Source organism: Ahaetulla prasina, chromosome 16, assembly GCF_028640845.1.
Source record: "Ahaetulla prasina isolate Xishuangbanna chromosome 16, ASM2864084v1, whole genome shotgun sequence".
Taxonomy (NCBI): Eukaryota; Metazoa; Chordata; class Lepidosauria; order Squamata; family Colubridae; genus Ahaetulla; species Ahaetulla prasina.
The window spans coordinates 6,037,099-6,056,007 of record NC_080554.1 but is presented as its reverse complement, the minus strand read 5'-3'; the positions used below and the strand labels follow the sequence as shown (position 1 = coordinate 6,056,007).

General features: G+C 45.3%; 1 protein-coding gene across 7 annotated transcripts in view; it reads right to left on the bottom strand.

Annotated features, from left to right (window-relative positions):
- KCNT1 (potassium sodium-activated channel subfamily T member 1) overlaps positions 1-18,909 on the bottom strand; it is a 121,337-nt gene that overhangs the window by 22,312 nt on the left and 80,116 nt on the right. For all 7 annotated transcript variants that reach the window (XM_058159475.1, XM_058159471.1, XM_058159468.1 and 4 more), the window contains 14 exons: positions 17,807-17,855; positions 17,636-17,695; positions 16,850-16,924; positions 15,858-15,941; positions 15,019-15,113; positions 14,122-14,302; positions 13,357-13,521; positions 12,651-12,787; positions 11,893-11,956; positions 10,516-10,624; positions 9,296-9,404; positions 6,814-6,963; positions 5,673-5,908; positions 2,335-2,551 (listed from right to left, as the gene is read on the bottom strand). In XM_058159475.1, coding sequence (XP_058015458.1) covers positions 2,335-2,551; positions 5,673-5,908; positions 6,814-6,963; positions 9,296-9,404; positions 10,516-10,624; positions 11,893-11,956; positions 12,651-12,787; positions 13,357-13,521; positions 14,122-14,302; positions 15,019-15,113; positions 15,858-15,941; positions 16,850-16,924; positions 17,636-17,695; positions 17,807-17,855 — 1,731 coding nt within the window. The remainder of the gene's footprint in view (positions 1-2,334; positions 2,552-5,672; positions 5,909-6,813; positions 6,964-9,295; positions 9,405-10,515; positions 10,625-11,892; positions 11,957-12,650; positions 12,788-13,356; positions 13,522-14,121; positions 14,303-15,018; positions 15,114-15,857; positions 15,942-16,849; positions 16,925-17,635; positions 17,696-17,806; positions 17,856-18,909) is intronic.

Sequence of the window (18,909 nt, the reverse complement as noted above, 5' to 3'; positions counted from 1 at the left end):
CCAGCTCTGGCTCCATGCCCAGGCAAACGGAGCAACTAGACCCCTCCCCCTCCCTCACAGCATGTGAGCCTGAGGAAGGTCAATTACCAACAGCTGCAGACTGGAGTGACCCTCGCTTCAGAAGAATTGATAGGCGGCGGCAACAGAAGGAAGGGAGGGGCAGGCCTGGATAAGTGCTGAGTCATGGAGCCACACCCCATGGCCTATATAAAGGATCTGCTTTCTGGCATTCTCTGAGTCAGGCAAAGTCTAACATATCTTGCTGAAGTCACTTTCTGGTCTCCTGCCTGCCTTGAGAACTTGGCAGAGCTGCAGAGGCACGCCTGATTCGAATTTCCCTGACCCGGCCGTCAGCGGAGGAGTGGGACACGACATCTTGCCTGACTCCCACATATCTACACCACAAGATGGATCATTCCATTTATCACTCTTGTTGGACTTCTTGCAAGGGGTTCTACTCAATAGAGTATTCTGCTATTCACTACCGGTTCGCAAATGTGAGCACGCATGCGCTGTCCATGCACCCGGCCTCAAAAAAGTGCCTAAATAGGATGGTATCGAGCCGGGGCGGGTGGCCAAGGCCACTTGCAATTTCCGCTACCAGTTCGGACGAACCGGTCTGAACCAGCTGAATACCACTGGTTCTACCGATGTTCAGTAGAACTTCAGAAATGTAGAGGGACATCTTGCTCAACACTTCACCAACCCTGATCAAGTTCCCCAACACCTTTTAACAGAACTCCGATTGACTGCATGCAGACCACATCTGAAAAATTTTAAGAGAGAGGAAGGGGCTGCCATTCAGCCGAGCCCTGCCTGGCTTCGTTTCAAGGATGTGGAAGGAGAGAGTCAAAACAGTTCCACTTTTCTCCACCAGATGGTAATGCTGTTCCATCTTAGCCAAATAAACTCTTGATTTCCTCCCCGTTTTTTGACAGCTTCTGGTGGGAGCTAGGAAAATAGAGCTGAAATAGACCATTAAGTGGAGGTTAATATATGCAAATAGGCTTCTGCTGGGAGGTAAATAATAGGAAATTTGCATGGCTGCACTTACGGGGGAACTGAGTGCCGGAATCACACTGAGTCTCTTTTAATACTCAGAGCACAACCTTAGCAGAGACTACGTGCGTATCAAAACACATTTAAAAAAAAACAAAAAACGTTTCAAAGAGAATCCAAAAAAAAATGTTTCAAAGAGAATCCAAATATTAATGGACAGATTAAAAGATCTGGCACATTTGCAGGTTTTAAGAGGACTAAACACACCGCGAAGATGTTAACAACGAAGACGAGAGTGGAAGATCAAACGGAACTGACGAATAAAACAGGGTTTTAAGATTGGGAAGAAGGCAAAACAACAGGATGTCACAGATGAATTTCAAGTTACGTCAAACTCATTGTGTGGGAGAGATGGAGTGAAATTAAAAAGAAGAGTTTGTGGACAAGGCATGGCCACCCTTGGTGTGTGAGTGGCTGTGTTTATGTGCTATAGAAAGTTAGCACCCACCTCTCTCCTAGAAGAATGAAATATTTTGAGAAATATTAAAAAAGGAAGAATATTATATTTCCTTGGAAACACACTCTTAATAGCCCCTTTCGTAATAGCCCTCAGCAGTTGTCAGCACTTAAGAGATAAAGAGACAGCTAGCTCTATTCATAAGCAAATTAGCTGCACCAAGATCTGAACAAGGTAGGGTTAGCCCTCAGCCACAATAGGAATTGCCCAACAAGCCCCTTCATTGCGTCAGCAGTCCAAACTTCAACCAAACTTAGCTCAGACAACCTATAGAGCCAGCTATGACCTCCAGAATAGACAATAGAATACATGTTCTTGCACAGGAACAGGAAGCTCAAGTGCAAAGCCCAAGAGAAGGTGTAAATCCCCCCCCCTCCATGTGCTTGGTGGTTCTGCTTCACCATTAATCCTTCTTTCCAATCAGTCTCCAGCCTCCATTTTGTCTCGGGACTTTCTCCCGGCTTGGAACGGAACCAGGGGTGAAATGCTACCGGTTTGCACCGGTTCAGGCGATCCGGTAGCAGCGGTGGTGGTTGGCTTGGAAAACCAGTAACGGCAGCAACGTGAGGCTCCACCCACCCGCCCGGATGCTGTTACTTCCTGGTTTTAAACAGGAAGTAACCTGTTTTTTACCCTCTGCGCATGTGCAGAAGGGTTTGCGCATGTGCAGAGAGGTCACATGCACTTCCGAACCGGTAGGGAAGGTAAGTAGATTTCACCCCTGAGCTGAACCAGACGGATATTTCTTCCAACAGTGCATTTGTGCTTATGGGTGCGCTTGGGCTCCTCGTGGGGAAGAATTAAAAAAAAAAACTCACTCTATAATGGTCAGTCCGTCGTCATCGGACTGAGTCACCTCGTCCTCGGATTGGTCGCTGAGCATGTCGCAGGGTAGAAGAGAAGAGGCGTCTGCCACCTCCAGAACCGGGGCGATACTGGGTCTCCTTTTTCCAGACCCGTTCTCCGCTGGCAGAGTTAGCTTGGAGCTGTGGTTGGGGTGGCATTCGGTGTTCTGAAGGTCCATGGCCACCGTGCCTGGTAAGGAGGAGGAGGAGATGAGATATTTATTATTTCTTTATTTTATTTTATTCGATTTTTATACCGCCCTTCTCCCGAAGGACTCAGGGCGGTGTACAGCCAAATAAAAATCAACAATATAAACTTTAAAACAAAACTAAAACAAAACATATTACAAAATGGCCAGAATTTAAAACGGTTTAAAATACTAAAATTTATAAATAGCCCCAGTTAAAATTAGTAAAACTTCTAAGCCAGTCCCGCTTGAATAAATAGGTGCGTTTTCAGCTCACGGCGAAAAGTCCGAAGATCAGGCACTTGACGTAAACCCGGGGGAAGTTCATTCCAAAGCGTAGGAGCTCCAACAGAGAAGGCCCTACCCCTGGGGGCCTCCAGCCGACATTGTCTGGCGGACGGCACCCTGAGAAGGCCCTCTCTGTGTGAGCGTACGGGTCGGTGGGAGGCATAGGGTAACAGCAGGCGATCCCGTAAGTACCCGGGCCCTAAGCCATGGAGCGCTTTAAAGGTGGTAACCAAAATCTTAAAGCGCACCCGAAAGACCACAGGAAGCCAGTGCAAACTGCACAGGATTGGTGTTACATGGGAGCAACGAGTTGCTCCCACTATTACACGCGCAGCTGCATTCTGGACTAGCTGCAGCCTCCGGGTGCACTTCAAGAGCAGCCCCATGTAGAGAGCATTGCAATAATCCAAACGGGAAGTGACCAGAGCATGAGTGACCGTGCATAAGGCATCCCGGTCAAAGAAGGGGTGCAACTGGCGAACCAAGCGGACTTGGTAAAAAGCCCTCCTGGAGACGGCCGCCAAATGATCTTCAAACGACAGCCGCCCATCCAAGAGGACACCCAAGTTGCGCAACCTTTCCATTGGGGCCAATAACTCGCCCCCCACAGCCAGCCGCGGCCGCAGCTGACTGTACCGGGGTGCCGGCATCCACAGCTGCTGCCCAGGACTGCCAGTCTGAAGTTCTCGGATAGACCAGCTGGGACTTTCTACGCAGAATTGGACACCTCTTCCAAAGAGATCTGGAAGTACAGGGAGCTCTGTACTTACAATAGTTCCTTTAGTGACCGTCCAACCTTACCACAGGGCCGAAAAAAGGTGACTTAGCACCTTTTCCCCCAGTTTTTCACAGTTACGACCATGATCGCATGATCAAAATTCAGAGCCTTGGCAACCAGTTCAATATTAATGACCGTGGCAATACTGTCCCAAGGTCGCGGGATCATCTTTGGCGACCTTTCGACGAGCCAAGTCAACGGGGGAAGCCAGGTTCACTTAAGGACCATGCGACTCACTTAACGACGGCAAGTGATTCGCTTAACCCACGGCGGCAAGAAAGGTCGTAAAACGGGGCAAAACTCCCCTAACCAAATGTCTCGCTTAACAACAGAAATTTCGGGGTCGTAAGTTGAGGACTACCTGTTTCTAGTCCCAATATCTCCAGAGAGATGATCGGGCTCCTAATTTTCCCCTCCCCTCCCCCGTCCCCCAAGCACGAAACTGTGTTACAAAAACTCTCGAGCGAGATTTAGACAAAGGAAGGGAAGAATAGCAAGGATTTCAGCAACTCGTTTCCACCTGTAACTCACCCACCATCTCCCCTCCATCAATTCATACAGTCTTTCAGAGTCCCAATTTACCCCATTGTAATGCTTTGGGGGAAAAGCCAGTCCCTTTACACCAGGGGTAGTCAACCTTTTTATACCTACTGCCCACTTTTGTATCTCTGTTAGTAGTAAAATTTTCTAACCGCCCACCGGTTCCACAGTAATGCGCCGTGTATCGTCGTCTGCGCATGCCTCTCGCGCATCGTGGATTGGGTTTGGTGGGGGGCGGCTAACAGCTCTGCTTGTCTGTTACAGCTGGGTGGTGTGGGGGCAGATGCGCGAGCTATTCTGGGATGAGGCTCTTTTGTTTGGGGTCGCACTATAGCGCCGTTTAGTTTCACTTATGTAATGCGAACTAAACTTATGCGCGATACAAATAGTATATTTTCAGAAAATTAAATTGTCATGGGGAATTTTATGAAAACCTAATGAAAATGTTTTTAAATAATGCTATGATTTTTTTTAAAAAAGTCAATTAAATTAAAAATGGAAAGTGCTTCAATATCAGACAAAAACCCTACCGTCCACCATGAACGCTGGAACGCCCACTAGTGGGCGGTAGGGACCAGGTTGACTACCACTGCTTTACATCCTTCCAGAAGGCTAAAATGGGTAGGGGGCCATGGGGGAAGTGTGTTCTACAGACCAGGGGATGCTCCAGGAAAAAAATCTCAGTAGGGTTATGGTCTCCCTATTTTTTATTTTTATTTTTACTGCCTTGTATCTTATCACTGGCACGAAGGGCTGTCAGTTTTCCCTCATGGGAAACTGATGAAGGAGACCACTGCTTTGGAAAGTCAGAGGAATTTTGCAACACACCTGTTGCAAACCAGTACCCTCCATGGATGGTTTTAAGCAGAAGCTTTATTGCTAGTTACAAGAATCTCTCCAGATCAGCGGTTCTCAACCTGTGGGTCGCGACCCCGTTGGGGGTCGAATGACGATTTGCCAGGGGTCGCCTGAGACCATCGGAAATATGGGAAGTATACTTTGCGAGTCGAAGAATCGCACTCCAATGGTAGCCGAATTCGGCTTCAGGCGCGATTAATTTAAAAAAGAAAGAAATCTTTGCTCTGATGTCTCCCTCTCAAGCCAGCTGCAATCACTCCCAATCGCTAGCCTAATCTGGCTTCAGGCGCGATGAACTTAATAGGGGAGGAGTCTCCACTTTAATGCCTCTGTCCTCAGGGCAATCGCAAGCAGTTCAGATCGCTAGCCAATACGGCTTCAGGTGCGATAAATTAAAAAAAACAGTTTGATGCTTTTTTCCCCCTTCTGCGGTTGGGGTTGCCACATTGTGGGGAATTGTATTAAAGGGGTCGCAGCACTATAAAGGTTGAGAACCACTGCTCCAGATGGTCCCCCATTCATTTTGGGAATGATCAGATAAAGGTGTCAGGGATTCTGCCACGTAAAGATTCTGAGCTCAGCCCCTTCTTAACGCCTCCTCCTGTCTAGCTGGAGATTCCAACCACGACACACTTGGGAGAAAGTCAAGAGCAGCTCACCCATGCTAGCGATGATGCTATGGACCGGCAATCTTGATGGTCCGTCGTAGATTCCTTTGCCCATAAACAGCTTCTGTTTCTGCTTCTCTTCCTGTTTGAAGATGAAGGCGGAGTTCTCCTCTTTGGTGATGTTGATGTAGAAACACGTATCAGACGCGGTCATGATGTGTCGTGGTCCCGGGTTGAGAAGGATGCTCTTGTTCTCCTTTTTCACACCCATCAAGCAAACACCATACCTGAGAGGATAAAGGATCGATATAAAACCGGGGGGCGGCAATTTAAAACTGAACCTTGGTGTCGATGCTGGTAAGTAGCTGGGAATGCAGCAAGCAGCACTAATTGGACAGATCTATTTCAATTTCTAACCTGCATTTCTATTATATGGTTCTCGTGGCAGCTAAAATCTGATCTCAAACGGAAGTGTTAGCTACAATGAGCCACTCGTGAAGGGTGCAAATCAACAGAGATATTGTGTTCTTCCTACAATACAATACTATATAATATGAATGTCTAATGTCTCTGTTTTATTAGGCATGTAGTAGGGCTGTAGCAGGGACACGGTGGCTCAGTGGCTAAGACGCTGAGCTTGTCGATCAGAGAGGTCGGCAGTTCGGCGGTTCGAATCCCTAGTGCCGCATAACGGGGTGAGCTCCCGTTCCTTGTCCCAGCTTCTGCCAACCTAGCAGTTCGAAAGCACGTAAAAAACGCAGGTAGAAAAAAAAATAGGGACCACTTTTGGTGGGAAGGGAACAGCATTCCGTGCGCCTTTGGCATTGAGTCATGCCGGCCACATGACCACAGAGACGTCTTCGAACAGTGCTGGCTCTTCGGCTTTGAAACGGAGATGAGCACCGCCCCCTAGAGTCAGGAACGACTAGCACATATGTGCGAGGGGAACCTTTACTTTTAAGGGTGGAACTTCTATACACTGTCTCCTGCACTCCAGAGGAACATTGGAAGAAAGTCCCAATTATTCCACGTGGAATAATTTTGCAAAATCCCCAAAGGCTTTGGGTGGGCATTGCAAAACAGAACTTGTGAATTGTTTTCCCATCCCCTTCCCATATTCCATTCGGAACTCCTCCTTGACAAACCCACCCAAAGACCAAACTAAAAAAAAAAATCTGGCTTTTCCGCTTACTTTTTGTGAGCATGGAAGGACGCGTAGGTGAAGCTCTTTCCTTCGTACTCCATGAAAAACTTGCTGTCACCCATGCGGATGTGGTAAACTTCATTGCCCGAGCATCGCCCGTACATTCTTTGCCATTGTTCCGGAGACTCCTGACCTTCCCTGGAAGTAAGAGAATAACAGAGTCGGAAGGGAGCCTGGAAGCAGGGGTAAAATGCTCCTGGTTCGGACTGGATTGCGCGATCCGGTAGCGATGGGGGCTGGTAGTTCGGAGAACACGTAGCAAAAATCCCTGCCCCCCCCCACTGCCCATGTCTCGCTGTTTCCCTGAACCTCTCTGTCCCTGAAGCAAACGGCCTTAAATGACTGCCACGACACTTCAAAGGACCACACTACAGCTGATCAGCGCTGTAGGCAGCTAGTAGACCAGTACCTCTATGTTTAAAGAAGGTAGACCAGTGCTTGCCAAAAAAAGGCACTTGGTAGACCTGTGCCTTCCAAAAAAAAGGCAATTAGTAGACCGGAGCCTCTATTTTTAAAGAAGGTAGACCGGTGCCTCCCAAGTTTGGTATACTTTATTATTTTTATTATTTATTATTATTGACCATGCCCATTCAGTCACCTGACCACCAAGCCACACCCACCAATTAAGCCACGCCCAAAGAACCGGTAGGGAAATTTTTTTAGATTTCACCCCTGCCTGGAAGTCTTCTGCTTTGACCCCCTGCTCAAGCAGGAAACCCTCTACCATTTCAGTCAAATGGTTGTCTAATCTCTTCTTAAAAACCTCCAGTGTGTTGGAGCACCCACAACTTCTGGAGGCAAGTCGTTCCACCGATTAATTGTTCTAGTTGTCAGGAGAAGAGTGGATTCAAATCAAACGAAACCTACCGAGGAGCTCGCTAGCCCTTTGTCAACTCATCGAGTGCTCTTTAGAAGAATGAATTTAGAAGAATGAATTTAGAAGAATGAAAAGGGCCGCGGTGTGGCTCAGGCTGTAAGAAGCCTGTTATTAAAAAAACACAGCTGCCTGCAATTACTGCAGGTTCAAGCCCCACCAGGTCTAAGGTTGACTCAGCCTTCCATCCTTTATAAGGTAGGTAAAATGAGGACCCAGATTGTTGGGGGCAATAAGTTGACTTTGTATATAAATATACAAATAGGATGAGACTATTGCCTTACACACTGTAAGCCGCCCTGAATCTTCGGAGAAGGGCGGGATATAAATGTAAACAAAAAAAAATGAATTATGGAAAGCAGAAAGGACTAATCACCGAGGACAGAGCCTACGGGAAGATGTGACAATTGTGTTAGGCAGGGGTAAAATGTAAAATTTGTTACTACCGGTTCTGTGGGTGTGGCTTGGTGGTGGTGGGTAATGTGACCGGGTGGCATGGCCAACTTTTTTTTTTTTTTTACTTTTAAAAGCATTTTTCCTACAACCTCTTCGGCCGAAGAGCTTGTAGAAAAAAATGCTTTTAAAAGGTTCTGATGATCCCAGCTGAGCCATGTGATCATCAGAAGCTTTTTTTTTTTACTTTTAAAAGCATTTTTTCTTGGGCCGAAAAAATGCTTTTAAAAGTAAAAAAAAAAAAGCCTCTGATGATCGCGTGGCTCAGCTGGGCATGCGGGAGGGAGCGGGGGGGGGCAGGGATTTTTGCTACCGGTTCTCCGAACCACCCGCTGCCATCGCTACCGGATCAGGTGATCCGGTCCGAACCGGGAGCACTTCACTCCTGGTGTTGGATCTCATGCGTGAAAGAAGTCATAGAGTTAGTCCAAAAATGGACAACTTTCTTTTAAATGGAAACACAATGTAAGAGATGATCAGGCTGAGTCTGAGGGAGGGGTCAAATCAGTGGTGAAATCTGAACCGGTTTGCCACTGGTTCTCTGGCTGCGCAGTGCGTGCCAAATGTGCGCTGTGCGTTCATGCACAATACACACCAAACGCACACTTTGCGTGGAAAAAGGAGGCTTGGGAAGATAAGTAGAACAGCGAGGGGGCCGGGGACAGCTGTGCCATGCGATTTAGCTCCACTAGAAAGCAGGATTTCCTGCTTTCTAGCAATTTTAAATTGTGTGGCACGGCTGATCGTCGGAAATACTGGTTCAGAGGAACTGGTAGCTTTTTTTTTAACTACCGGTTCGCCCGAACCGGTAGTTTTTATCACTACCGGTTTGTCCGAATCAGTGCAAACTGGTAGCATTTCACCCCTGGGTCAAATGTGTTATCAGTCATGAATTCCTTTGTGCTCACAAAATATCTAAATCCAGCTCACCTTTCGACATTTATCTACCACCAATTTGCCTTGACCATTAGTAGTTCAGAATCTTGTAGAGAGCTTCGGCTTGCAATAAATCTGTATAATTTGTTTGAATTTCCTGGAGTTCCTGATTTCTCATGCTCGACATTCAATTTCTTTGACGTGTCATAGTCAGAAGTTGCCCCAGCTAGAAACTGACCAGCCCCATCACAGTTTTTAACTACTTACTGCCCTCTGGAGGTATGGACGAGAAGGGTAATAAGAGTAGAGGTAGCTGGGCAGACACAATTCAGGGCCAGCATGGCGAATTTGCATTCCTCTTCGCACACCACATGATCTGAAATAATAATAATAATAATAATAATAATAATAATAATAATAATAATAATAATAATAATAATAATAATAATAACAACAACAACAACAACAACAACAGGTCCTTTCATATTCTGAAGCATCATTTTAAATTTCCAGCAGGATCCCTTTGACAAGTTGATTTGTGAGTACAATTTTTTTAAAAAAAGATGCCTTTGTCGCTTTCAAGGTGTGACATTAGAAAGATTGCAGAGAAGAGCAACAAAGATGATGAGGGGACTGGAGGCTAAAACATATGAAGAACAGTTGCAGAAACTGGGTATGTCTAGTTTGATGAAAAGAAGGACCAGGGGAGACATGATAGCAGTCTTACAATATCTGAGAGGCTGTCCCAAAGAAGATGGGGTCAAACTATTCTCCAAAGCACCTGAAGGTAGAACAAGAAGCAATGGGTGGAAACTCATCAAGGAGAGAAGCAACTTAGAACTAAGGAGAAATTTCCTGACAGTTAGAACAATTAATCAGTGGAACAACTTGCCTGCAGAAGTTGTAAATGCTCCAACACTGGAAATTTTTAAGAAAATGTTGGATAGCCATTTGTCTGAAATGGTGTAGGGTTTCCTGCCTGGGCAGGGGGTTGAACTAGAAGACCTCCAAGGTCCCTTCCAACTCTGATATTATATATATATATATATAACTTAGAACTAAGGAGAAATTTCCTGACAGTGAGAACAATTAACTTGCCTCCAGAAGTTGCGAATACTCCAACACTGGAAGAAAAATAAAGCCCACGAGCGTGTAAAACAGGGTAGCGAATGAAATTGTCCAGTAAACGTTCCAGGAAAAAAATATTTAGCTGTGTCTGGAACAATTAAACTCTGCAGAAAGGGAAGCAGTGGCTCAGTGGCTAAGACGCTGAGCTTATCGATCTGCAGTTTGAAAGCACGTTAAAAAAAAATGCAAGTAGAACAAAAAATAGGGGCCACCTTTGGTGGGAAGGGAACAGCATTCCGTGCGCTTTGGGCATTGAGTCACGCAGCCACGTGACCACGGAGACGTTCCCCCCCCCCTGTTTTTTGAGTTGGATTTGTCCATCTTAACAACCATCAGACAGATGGGCAGGAAAGTACTACCTGCAAATTTGACGTGGAATTTATTCTCCGGCTTCAGAATCTGAACGTAGAGGGGGCAGTTGGGAGCAAAATCCTTCACCGCCCAAGCTCTTAGTATGGTTTGATGATCCTACGGAAGAAGGAGCACAAAGGCCCTGCTTAGAAAGGGTCCCTGGCAGGCCTCACGTTCTATGCAGGAGCAGGGGGAGAAGTCCAAACTGTTAAGACTCCGCCATTTCCGAGAGGATGTATAAGAAATCGTTGGCTTGCCTTGAACTAATGTATTAATGGCTGTGGCATTACTAGAAGGATGGAATAGAGCAGAGCAGAATATGGAATGGGATGGGATGGGATGGGATGGGATGGGATGGGATGGGATGGGATGGGATGGGATAGAATAGAATAGAATAGAATAGAATAGAATAGAATAGAAAGTGGAATGGAATAGAATAGAATAGAGCAGAGCAGAGCAGAATAGAATAGAGCAGAGCAGAGCAGAGCAGAGCAGAGCAGAGCAGAGCAGAACAGAACAATGGAATAGAATGGAATGGAATGGAATGGAATGGAATAGAATAGAATAGAATAGAATAGAATAGAATAGAATAGAATAGAATAGAATAGAATAGAATAGAATAGAATAGAATAGAATAGAGCAGAATATGGAATGGGATGGGATGGGATGGGATGGGATGGGATGGAATAGAATAGAATGTGGAGTGAAAGAATAGAATAGAATAGAATAGAATAGAATAGAATAGAATAGAATAGAATAGAATAGAATAGAATGTGGAGTGAAAGAATAGAATAGAATAGAATAGAGCAGAATATGGAATGGGATGGGATGGGATGGGATGGGATGGAATAGAATAGAATAGAATAGAATAGAATAGAATAGAATGTGGAGTGAAAGAATAGAATAGAATAGAATAGAATAGAATAGGATTCGGATTTTTATGTAATATGGGAGAAATGGTATAATTGGATCAAAAATAGGAAAAAAGAAAAAATAACAGATAGTAGAATTAGTAAAAATTAGAAATTTAAATTAGAATTAGTAATATAATTTAGTAAAATTATATAGAATATAGGAGAACACTAATGGGATGATATGTAAATGGTCATAGTCATGCACAAGAGTTGAATGTAAATTGTTTAATTGTTAAAATTTAATAAAATTGATAAAAAAAGAACAGAATAGAATAGAATAGAATAGAATGTGGAGAGGAAGAACGGAATGGAATGGAATAGAAAATAGAATAGAATCATCTGAGAATTTCCTTCAAAGTTATAATTGTTGAAGTTTCACAAATGCTGTCTGGGATGAGGAAAGAAGGGGGTCGAAGCCCCTTTCCCCCTTCCTCGGACTTAATCATGTTGTCATTTCGTGTTGTGACTTACAGCAGCTGTGCGGTCCACCTCATTTCGACTGCTCAGAATGAAGCAAGCTTCTCCATTGTCCATCCTGCAAACAGAATATTCCATTAACCTGACCTCCCAAGAAGTTCAACTAGAAATACACCTGGGAAGGGGAACCATGTTTAAAAGTGAGAAATTTGTGAAGTGAGTTTTGTCCCATTTTACGACTTTCCTTTTCTACTACTCCTCCCCACCTGAAAGGAACTCTGTCCCAACTGCCAGTTGCCTTATATTCACACGCTCCGATGCTAAGGAGCTGGACGTTCTACTCCCCCTCCCCACCTGAAAGAAACTCTGTCCCAACTGCCAGTTGCTTTATATTAACACGCTCTAATGCTAAGGAGCTGGATGTTCTACTCCCCCTCTCCACCTGAAAGGAACTCTGTCCCAACTGCCAGTTGCCTTATATTCACACGCTCCGATGCTAAGGAGCTGGACGTTCTACTCCCCCTCCCCACCTGAAAAGAACTCTGTTCCAACTGCCAGTTGCCTTATATTCACACGCTCTGATGCTACGGCGTTACACATTCTACATTACGTTTCAGGCTTTAACTCTCAATTTATCACGCCCGATCACATAGTTTCGTAGCGAAGCACGGGCATCCAGCTAGCTTCAAAATCTCACTCAGTGAAGTCCAGTGTTGATGGACTTTGTTTTACCTGTCCCAAAAATCCAGTGAAAGAACAGAACAGAACAGAACAGAAAAGAACAGAAACCAGCTTTCCCCTTTCCAACTCACTTCGCTCTCATGAGATCCTGATCCTTCAGGGCAGATCCCTGGAGGTAGATCACCCGCTGGGACCACAATGGGATCTGAAGCACGCGGCGCACCTGAATATCCATTTCTGTAGGGCAAAGGATGACCACGTAGTAATCCTGAAAGGTATATAAATGAAAGTTCAGGATGAAAGTTATCTAAACAAGGTCAAATCGTGGACCAACTGGATGAAAGTTTATTAAACTGAGATGCTGAACCAATCAAGCAAAATGAAAATTTTTGGTTAGGCACCGAGTCAGAGAGTTTGGAATGGTGCGGTGGTCTAGAGGTGGAGCTCTTGCCTCACAATCGGGAGGCTGTGAGTTCGATCCTAGGTAGAGGCAGATATTTCTCCTTCTCAGCACAATGAGACTATATCTGCTGAACAAAACTCCGCACTGGCGACAGGAAAGACATCTGGCCAGTAAACACTCAGCTGCTTTCAGTTGTCTAGACTCCACCCCACAAAGGATTATGGGGTCATTAAAAGAAGATGATGATAGAGTCAGAGAGTGGTTGGGATGTTATCAACTCTGGCCACACCAACTGCAGGGGTTTCTCTTCAAAATGTATTGAAATATGTCAATGAAAACTCAAAACATTGCCACCGGCAAGGCTGGCAAAGATGTTTAAAAACATTTCCAACATGCCTGCCTACCTCCCAATAGAGATCCAACCCAACCTTCACCTGCAGCCTTGGATGAGCATAGAACTCGTTGAGGAAATCCATCAGCAGATCTATCTTAAGGGAGCTGACACAAAGCACAACATGCTTCTCCGTCTGAGCCCGATGGCGGCTGTAATTTCCTCCTGACTTCTGGCGCTCCATCCACAGGTACACCAGTTCTTCAAACTGCAAAAAAAACAAGCAAGCAGATCTTTTCCAAGGGTCTGGGATCTGGGCAGAGAGCCCTTGGTGGTTAAAGGTTCTCCTTGACGGAGAAAGAGCAGGGATCTGGGCAGGCTGTCTTTGGTGGTTATGGATTCTCCTTGATGGAGAAAGATCAGGGATCTGGGCAGGCTGTCTTTGGTGGTTAAGGATTCGCCTTGATGGAGAAAGAGCAGGGATCTGGACAGATTGCCCTCATGGTTAAAGGTTCTCCTTGATGGAGAAAGATCAGGGATCTGGGCAGTGTGCCCTTAGTGGGATTCTCCTTGATGGAGAAAGATCTCTCACCCCCAGCTCAGGAGGTGATGGAGATCTGATCAGAGATCATGCTATTATGGATGGAAGGAAGGCAGGAGGGAGGGACGGAGGGATATGTATATATATGGAAATTGAGATGTTCAGGCTGCAATGTCATACCCCATAACCTGTCTTTTGACGGACTTCCAACTCTTTTTGCTTTGATTTAGCGAGTTGAACTCCTGTACAAAACTCCTCAGTCCAAAAGCCCCTCTTACTGATGGCTCATCCCATCCATGTCGTAAACCCCAGAGAGTCATACCTTACCTGCAGAGGCAAGACCACCAGGGCCACGCATATCATGATCACCACCAGTAGCTGAGAAGGCCAGATCTTGGGGGTCACGTCTCCATAGCCGACGGTGGAGAAGGTGACGATGCAAAAATAGAAGGACTTGAAGAGCGAGAGGTTCTCACCGGCTCTTTCTAAATGCTGGATGCCACAGGTTCTAGATTAATGTGATTAGATTAATTAGATTAATGTGATTAGATTCTTAATGTGAGAATCTTGATTGCAGAAAATATGACTTCAGCAACAGAGTTGTTAATGCCTGGAATGCACTACCAGACTCTGTGGTCTCTTCCCAAAATCCCCAAAGCTTCAACCAAAGACTATCTACCATTGACCTCACCCCATTCCTAAGAGGCCTGTAAGGGGCGTGCATAAGAGCACCAGCATGCCTACCGTTCCTGTCCTAATGTTCCCTTTGATTGTATCCAATTTCATATAGTTATTACATACTAGTGATTATATTTATGCTTATATATCGTATAGTTATTTCATGCTTATGCTTAAATATACTGTTGTGACAAACAAACAAACAAACAAATAAATAAATAGATCGCAGGGGAGGAAAGACGAGATTCTAGTAGTAAAACCAGGTTTTTATCGTAAAATTAGGAAACATCTAGTCAACAATCAGCATGGAATTGTTTCAATATTGTTTCAAATCGTTGGCTTGATCTGCTTTCCATATGATTTGGAAAATTCAAACTATGTGATAAATTGGCTTGGTCTGATTTTCCTAATCGATGCGGACAGACATTAGATTAGGTCAATTTGATTTTTCCCCCCTGAAAATCAGAGGCCACAGATTGGATCGCGTCTCCTTCAAGTCAAATCTCCTGTAGGGCGAGGCACGACGGGGAAAGCCAAAGAACTTACCCAGTGAAAACAAGACAAAGCAGAGTGCAAATTAAAATGAGCACTTGGTTGAACATGGCAGACTGAGTCCGTTGTATTGCTCGATGCAAGTCATTCTGGAAGGAAGGAAGGAAGGAAGGAAGGAAGGAAGGAGAAGAGGAAAGGGAAGAGAGAAGGGAAGGGAGAAGAGAATGAAAGAGGGAAGGGAGGGAAAGGAAAGGAAAGGAAAGAAAGGAAAGGAAAGGAAAGGAAAGGAAGAAAGGAAAGGAGAAAGGAAGGGAAGGGAAGGGAAGGAAAGGAAAGGAAAGGAAAGGAAAGGAAGAAAGGAAAGGAGAAAGGAAGGAAGGAAGGAAGGAAAGGAGGAAAGGAAAGGAATGGAAAGAAAAGGAAAGGAAGAAAGGAAAGGAGAAAGGAAGGGAAGGGAAGGGAAGGGAAGGAAAGGGAAGGGAAGGAAAGGAAAGGAAAGGAAAGGAGGAAAGGAAAGGAAAGGAAAGGAAAGGAAAGGAAAGGAAGGAAGGGAAGGGAAGGGAAGGGAAGGGAAGGGAAGGGAAGGGAAGGGAAGGGAAGGAAAGGAAAGGAAGAAGTTCAGTTTGTATCTCATTCCAGCTTGTGGTTCAGCTGTCACAGAAACAAAATTGTGGCTTTCGCACGGTATGTGACCCGAACCATATTGTGGTTTATTTTTAGATGTAGCATTCTTTCTAAACCCAACCATTGCATTCTGTTAATCCAGATGCAGAATTTAGCCAGCTGTATCAGTCTACTGTACGTGTATCATCGCAACAAAGCGGGATATGCCCGACACGTTCCCCAAAGTTCTCATGCAGAAAAAGGCATTTTTGTTTCTACCATCTACTTACTATCATGTTCTCCAAAGCATACTTCGCCAACCAGCAATTCAAGAACACGGGAATGAATAAATTCCGTAGAGGTGGCCAAAATATCTAAAAAAAAAACCACACACACACACACAAAAAAAACCACAGCCAAAAGGACCTGGTTATGATTGCTAGAAAATGTCTTTTCTCTTGAACTAAGCTTCTTTCCCGCTAACTACATGGAGACATCTGTAGCGTTCCCAAGGCACCAATATAGTCCAGAAATTGTTTACCATGCTGGTAATTAGATTCTTACAAAGCCCACAAATATTCTGAGTTGGCTGCTGTTAGTATGGCCCATTAGCACCCACACTCTTTCAAAAACTGTATTTTCAGTAAAGGGAAGCGGTTGTCTTAAAGCAGCGGTTCTCAACCTGTGGGTCACGACCCCGTTGGGGGTCAAATGACAATTTGTCAGGGGTCGCCTAAGATCATCGGAAATATGGGAAGTATACTTGCGAGTCGAAGAATCGCGCTCCAATGGTTGACTCCACAAGCCAGCTGCAGGCTCTTCAAATCGCTAGCCGAATTCGGCTTCAGGCGCGATGAATTAAAAAAGAGAGAAATGTTTGCTCTGATGTCTCCCTCTCAAGCCAGCTGCAATCACTCCCAATCGCTAGCCTAATCTGGCTTCAGGCCCGATAAACTTAATAGGGGAGGAGTCTCCGCTTTAAGGCCTCCGTCCTCAAGGCAATCGCAAGCAGTTCAGATCGCTAGCCAATACGGCTTCAGGCGTGATAAATTCAAAAAAACAGTTTGCCGCTTTTTCCCCCCTTCTGCGGCTGCTGAGGCGCGCTGAGATCGCTGCCTATCACTGCGATGAAATCATAATTTTACGGTTGGGGTCGCCGCATCGTGGGGAATTGTATGAAAGGGGTCGCAGCCCTATAAAGGTTGAGAACCACTGTCTTAAAGAATGGGCTCCACCATCGGGTGATAACAGAAATTCTCGTTTTCAGTTAGTCGAAACGTACCGTGATAATAAAGGGCACGGTGTTGATCATTTCAAGGATGAAGGAAACACGAAAGATTTGCTCGCAAATGTTACCCTAGGGGAAGAAAAAGAGTTGGATACAGGCTAAGCTATGGAAGGTTAAATCTTCGTTACCTCCATGATCATGATAGATTGCATCCAGAGGTATGCAACCCATCTCTTGTAGTTTTATTAGATATCTAGCAATAGAGAAAGGATGAGAGGTATACTGAAATAGATCTGGAGAACATCAAGCTGGGGATGAAACTCCAAACCATCTGTTCTGGATGAGACCTCTGATACAGCTGTACAAGAAGGATGAGATACTCAAATAGATCTGGAGAACATCAAGTTCTAGAGAAGCCAATGTGAGGTCTATAAGGACTGGATGAGTGGAGGACTTCCAGCAGTGGTGGGATTCAGCAGTTCGCACCACTTCGGGAGAACCGGTTGTTAACTTTCTGACCAGTTTGGCAAACTGGTTGTTGGAAGAAATCATTAGGACAGAGAACCGGTTGTTAAATTACTTGAATCCCACCACTGACTTCCAGGCATTAGAAGCAAACAAACCAAAAATGGAACACTGACTTATTTTCTGGGACTAGTGACTGTGTATTAGAATTGGGGAACACAAGTTGGGTTGATCTTGGCATTCCCACTAAACCCGGCAAACATCTTCAAATCAATTCACCATCAAGGTTGTCAGATTCATAACCACTTATAGAAAACATTTCCCCCTCCTGTCTGCTCCCAGGCTAAAAACATGTCTTTTAATCTTCTTTCTTACCTTATAGCTGAGGTAGATCAGAAGCATTGTCTCAAGAAAGCTAATGATGGCTACACTGACCTGAAAGGAGAAGAAGACAGAAAGAGAGGGAAGAAGTGACCAGGATGGGAGAGGAATAAGATGCTATCAATTTTGTAAGTTCAGCACCACCAACACACCAATCACACTTACTTGTATTGCCCACAACGGCTTGTTGCGATCCACCCACAAAATGGGAGCCCTGTAGAGAATATTTACAGAATAAAGCTCAACCACAACCAGAAGTAGACTTAAATCGGGAAACAAGAAACAGACCGGATCAAGAAGTAGCGTGTCATTCAAATTTCGCAATTCTCCAATGTCCTTGATCATCAGCTTCTTTTAACGACCCCATAATCCCATGATTGCGAACCTATGGCATGCGTGCCACAGGTGGCACGCAGAGCCATATCGATGGGCACATGAGCTCAGCTCTGGCACACATGTGCGCGCTGGCCAGCTGATTTTTAGGCCTTCCGGTCTCACAGGAAGTCGGCAAACAGGCTGTTTCGGCCTCTGGAGGGCTTCTGGGGGGGGGGAGGCCATTTTTGCCCACCCCAGGCTCCTAGAAAGTCTCTGGAGCCCGGGGAGGGCAAAAACAGGGCCACTGTGTCATTCTGTGCCAAAAGCAGGGGAGCATGGTGGGGGGGTCGTGCGCGCATGTGCAGGGGGCATGGTGCATAGAATTATGAGTGTGGGCACACCCGTGCGACACACCACCACCCCGCGTTCCTCCCACTTTCGGCATGCGAAGGCAAAAAGGTTAGCCATCAGCTGAGTGGTTACTGGCCAGATGCCCTTCCTGTTGCCAACACGGAGTTATATTCAGCAGATAAATTCTCATCGTGCCCAGAGAGAGAAATATCTGCCTCTACCTAGGATCGAACTCACAGCCTCTTGATTGTGAGACAAGAGCTACACCTGTAGGCCACCGCACCACACCTCCAATGTCCTTGATTCAGGCTATAAAATATGCATCAAAACATGCTGCAAAATAGATATAGCTGGACTAGTTAATAGGGTGCCTAAATCTGCCACTGCATCCATGAGTATTGTCTTGCATTTATGAGGTCCCCTCGCCTATGTAATCTCCTTCTTCTTCTACAAAAGATAATTCCTAAGGCACCGTCTAGAATCTATTTCCAAGGGGCATTTAAAAGTCTTTCTTGATATAAATAAAATACTGTATTTTTCGGACTATAAGACACACTTTTTTGTCTCCCAAAAGAGGGTGAAAATGTGCGTCTTATAGACCA